This window comes from Cibotium barometz, chromosome 13, assembly GCF_041138505.1.
Source record: "Cibotium barometz isolate CiBa-2024 chromosome 13, ASM4113850v1, whole genome shotgun sequence".
NCBI lineage: Eukaryota > Viridiplantae > Streptophyta > Polypodiopsida > Cyatheales > Cibotiaceae > Cibotium > Cibotium barometz.
The window spans coordinates 51871068-51876290 of NC_141058.1; the positions used below are offsets into that span (position 1 = coordinate 51871068).

The 5223-nt window shown below is 39.6% G+C and overlaps 1 protein-coding gene across 1 annotated transcript; it reads left to right on the top strand.

Moving 5' to 3' along the window:
• Positions 1–876: 876 nt before the first annotated feature.
• Positions 877–1848, top strand: LOC147632811 (uncharacterized). Its single transcript, XM_086807046.1, has 2 exons — positions 877–973; positions 1070–1848. Exons 1-2 carry the CDS (start codon positions 877–879, stop codon positions 1846–1848), a joined length of 876 nt encoding a protein of 291 aa, XP_086663172.1.
• The last annotated feature ends 3375 nt before the right edge of the window (positions 1849–5223 follow it).

Sequence of the window (5223 nt, forward strand, 5' to 3'; positions counted from 1 at the left end):
ATGCACAGAAGCTTATGGCAAACAAAGAAATAATTCAAGACTTGGAGAAGAAGATCGATACTTTGAGGACAAAGGACACATCATTAGGGCCACGTAGAAGGAGAAGGTGACTTAGCAAAGAGAAAATGAAACTTGGAAGTGGAGGGATGAAGAAGTGAGCATAGGCAGTGAGGTAATGTAGACTCTCGTTTCATATATACTACTATTTTTTAATTAGGTCATTTATTTGAAAGTAGGCATTCGTAACCAGTGATGTTGTTCATTTGTTTGAAAGTAGGCATTCGTAACCAGTGATGTTGTTCTATTTGTAGATCTTTACTTCATCTAGAGTCCAATGTACATTCCGAAGCTCGAGTGCATTAGAGTCATTTGGTACCAAAAAGAATAGTGGAAGAGATGATGGATCAAAAGAAGTTTCAAAAAATCAATGAGAAGCATGTATCTTTATTTATGAATAAGAACTAGCTCGATGCAACTCAAGTGCAAGCGATTTTGGATGAGGTTGGCATCTCTCAGAAAGGATATGATAAACTTTTTAAAGAACTAGTAGAGAAATGTCAAAGTAAAAAGCATGAGGGCTCGTTACTACCAAAACCAATGCAAGTAAAGTCTGCACGCTAACATGTGAACTTAGAGGTGTTTGAGAAGCTTGGTTGACCAATACATATTGAAGCAACATATGTTGCTAAAGATAGAGAGGTAGTCGTTAACTAGCACAAAAACATCTTCTTTAATTTTGAAGCTTTGCAAAGGTATGCAGTTCAGTTCTTTGAGATTGGTCAAGAAGAATGTGGCAGAGTTCTAAAATTTGTTTTAAAACTGGATGAGTGAGAGATTTTCAAGGACAGAAAAATGGAGAGGGTTACTATCACTCTAATGAACAGGGCCTTAGACCCATCAATTACAAAAGATGATATAAGATATTTTAGTGTCCAATCAGAGAATAATATATTTTCACTTGGGTCTTTTAAGGTATCTCCTTAATCATTAAATATGATTGTGTATTACATTGAATTAAATTGAGCATGAAATCTATATTAAACATGAGCTACTTGACAATGACACTGGTTGGATAAAGAAGACTTTGAAATTTTGCATTGGGTGTTTCATCAAACTACGATCCCACCATCATTGATTAGTGAGCAAATAAATGGAAGGGTACTTCATGTGGATGGTTTCGATGACTATACAGTGGAGTGGCACATGGCAGGTGATTTGAAGACTCTAAAATGCATGTATAACGCTAGAAAAGGTGAAAATGCAAAGAGTCCATGTCTATATTGCATGTCAAGTGCCAAGGCTTTAGATCATGTGCAATGGAACAAAGCTCCAGACATGCATTTAAAAGATGGAAATTTGAAACTAGTGCTTGATATTCCTCTATCCAGAGTGCACATAAGCACATTGCATGCACTGTGTAGAATAATAGAGAAGGTGGTGTATTTGTACATATGTTTTGCATGGAAGTTAAAGCCTCAAAAAGAATCTTTAAAAGTGATCAAAGTAATAGAAGACGTGCTATCATACCAATTACATGGGGGCCATGCCAAAATTGAGGAGGAAAAAAAGCGGTCACTGGGGGGCAACAAGTCACCAACAAAACCATCAATAGGTGGTGTTAAAGCTAGAAGATTTTTGTCATACTACCTCAAAGACAGTCAATATAGAAACATGCAAAATATGTTTAATCAATGGAAAGATCTCCATAATTTAGTCAAGGACAATGCAAATGCAGGTGCAATCCAAAATGAGAAGGTAGATGTGTGGATTTCACTTGACAAAATCTTTGAATTCATGGAGAAAAAGAAATGGAGCAACAGTGAGCTTGAATTTTTTGGTGACATATAAGAGACTTGGAAGAAGGCATTTATTGTAGCATGAGGGGGTGATCGGCATCATGTAACTCATTACACGGTCATAACGTAAAAGACTTAAAAGAATCTCAATACTTTAAGTCTAATTTATACATACATATGATTTTCTTTTATCATTGACTGTAGCATATACTGCATAATTATGCACCATACTTTGCAAAGACATATGGTTCATTGTCAATATGGTCAACTCAAGGCATGGAGAAGTCACATTACAAGAACATGTTACTTTAAGCACACTAGACATGGTGGAGGTAGGAATCGGGCCAATATAGTCTTCTAGAGTTACATCAATGGACTTATAGGAAATTGATTCATAGAGCACAATAAAAAGACACATTGAAGTCCTCATCTTGACACATGCAATACAATTAATTAATAAAGAAAAGCAACAACACACCTGGAATCAGTCATCTACAAAAGAGCGCCATGAGTTGTGGCCTCAGTCAAGACTTAGGGTTTGGAGGAGGTGGGATTGATCTTCTTCAGTGGTCTTCTGTCTTCTTCTTCTTCAATTTTATCTGCGGGAGATCTATTCTTGGTAGTTGCACCTCTTGAGGTAACAATTTTGGAGGAGGAACACACCGACTCTTTCTTGTCCTCATCAGTTATCTTTTCCCATAAGGAGACAATGTGTCTGGTTCTTTAATTCCCAATGCAATAGCATGAGTTGTGTATGATAGGTAGTAGGGGCATCTTAGCGCTTGACATCCATGCCCTTGACCAAACACCTACAATGCAAACTATTTCTCAACTAGCACCACTTTCTCAGCATTCAAAGGCACATCATATCCACCACAAAACCTAGAGAGTACTTTCAATGCGAATAAAGAAAATTTTGCATTGTATTTTGAGTACTATTTATGAAATATAATGATCTACACATCAAAATTGTAATCATCATGATTCAAGTCAACTAACTGTCAATTATAATTAAGTGTCAGTGTCATAATTTGTATGTACCTTTTGATGATTCAAATGTCTTATATATTTAGCGAGACCAACATCGTTTCGATGACCTATTGATTTTGAACTGCTAGCACCAGATGATCTTGAGCCTCTGCTTTCTTCAGAAATTCATCATTATATACAAATACCTAGTAGCCATGTAAGACGTTTAATCAATCAAATACACATAAATTGAATACTAATAGCTCAAAAAAATATCTATTGTTACCTATTGATTTTCGTCACCCTCAAGCATGGATCTCGTCCACAAGGGATCGTAGACTTACTATCTTCATGTTTGGTAGGTGCTGTATTTTTGCCCATCTCTACCAAACCAAGACAGACTGCAATTACTGTAGCCTCCTCCTTAGAAAAGGCGATGGGGTTTCATATCTCCTAGCTTCATTGAACATGTCCTTTAGAATCTCCTTAAAAGGTGATTGGGTTTCATATCTCCTAGATTCATTGAACATGTCCTTTAGAATCTCCTTGCTAGGAAGATACTTAGAGTCCTGGATTGCAAGATTAAGTAGGAGGTATTTTTCAACATCTTACTCTACCCACCCCATGTCTACTTCACTATAATTTGCTAAAGCAACCAAGCAATAGTCTTCATCACGAATATTAAAATGATGCATTATGTCTGTTAATAATACATAATTGAATTGGTATGCCATAGTAAAGCTGGGCATACAAGGAAGTGAAAAGTCTCCATGTTTATCCTCATTACATTGACTGGCTTCTAATGGGATTATACTCATAGGTGCCGCATCAAAAGGGACAAGGGATGTACTAGCCGAAAATGTTTCCTTTTGGCCTCTGCCCTCTCCTCCATTGCATCGATAATCACCTCTTCCTCAACTCCATCATCCTCGACTGGCACTTGACTGCTTGGTAAATCCTCGACTAGCACTTGACTGCTTGGTAAATCCGTTGTTTGTGGCTTAGAGTTGTCACAGTAAGGAGATACAAAAAACAAAGAAATCCATAACTATATTGGAGAAGGTGACACTTTTTTGAGTGTATTGAGCATTTCTCCTCTACTCTAATGGCACGCAGTTGGGGATCTTTCTAAGACAACGGTTGAGCCTTCTCCTCATGACTTTGTCTGTCGCAAAATGAGATGGATGAACATATCGTTCACCATCTGACATCACGATATTACTAGAAGCAATCTCTTCATAATCCTACTCCCGGTCACCAAGAACAATTTGAGAGGTCTTGATGATGTTCTCAAAGGACATTCTACATTGAACATTAAGGATAGTTCATGAGCATGGTGGTGGGCATGTGCATTATATAAGAACATATAGCTTCTCAAGCTTGAGAGGAATTGAGAAGTGAAATCTTTTGAGAATATTAATGAAAACCATAAAATTACTTCTTACCTCTTGATTTGGCTTGCTTCTTTATCTTAGAAGGAATCCCCTAGCCTCTCCTGATGATGGGAAACATGTGAGTCTTCCCGATTCTGGCCATTGTGACATCCCGTTATAAATAACGAGATGGTGTCTAGCTCCCAAGTCCAGAAGGTGTTGCCCATAACCTGTACTATCTGGCCCACTATCCTCTGACATCCTCATGGTCCATGCATCTACATCGTCTAGTGCCTGTAGGGGATGAGGGGATCTGTGAAGTCGAATGATTCACACTGTCGATTCTGGCCATTGTGACATCCCGTTATAAATAACGAGATGGTGTCTAGCTCCCAAGTCCAGAAGGTGTTGCCCATAACCTGTACTATCTGGCCCACTGTCCTTTGACATCCTCATGGTCCATGCATCTACATCGTCTAGTGCCTGTAGGGGATGAGGGGATCTGTGAAGTCGAATGATTCACACTGTCGATTCTGTGTGCGTGCATTGAAGTCCCCCATCAGGAGAACCTCCCCCATGGTCGAATAGTGTAGGATATCTGCGGATAGAGTGGCATATGGAGACTCACTAGGAAGGGCCCCTCTCTCCTCTCCTCCTCCAATCTGGTCCTCCATGTGACCTGTGCTGAATCTCGACCCCTTCGGTGGGAAGTAGCATATTGCCAAGTAAACTGTTTTCACCCCTGAGAGCTGTAGGCTAATCCACATGTAGCGTGCCTCTGGGTCTCTTGACACCACCCTGATATGCCTGTGTAGTGCTCGTCTGAATAGTATAGCGATCCCACCTGAGCCTCTGGAAGTGCCCTGTCGCATCCCTTGTCTATACACTGATTCCCATAGGTACCCTGCTACCTGTGGTAAGCCTCTCTCTAGGCTTTCATGTGTCTCTGTCAGAAACATGATATGTCCCGGTTCTCCATAACCTCCTCTAGTCTGCCTAGATGTGTCCATAGAGGCCCGGTTCTCCATAACCTCCTCTAGTCTGCCTGGATGTGTCCATAGAGTCCCATTGCAGTTCCAAACTGC

Bases quoted from the DNA above. Each gene is read 5' to 3' on its own strand.
- LOC147632811 (XM_086807046.1), top strand. From the start codon at position 877: ATGAACAGGGCCTTAGACCCATCAATTACAAAAGATGATATAAGATAT. The intron at 974-1,069 runs TATCTCCTTAAT...AATGACACTGGT, and splicing joins TTCACTTGGGTCTTTTAAGG to TGGATAAAGAAGACTTTGAA.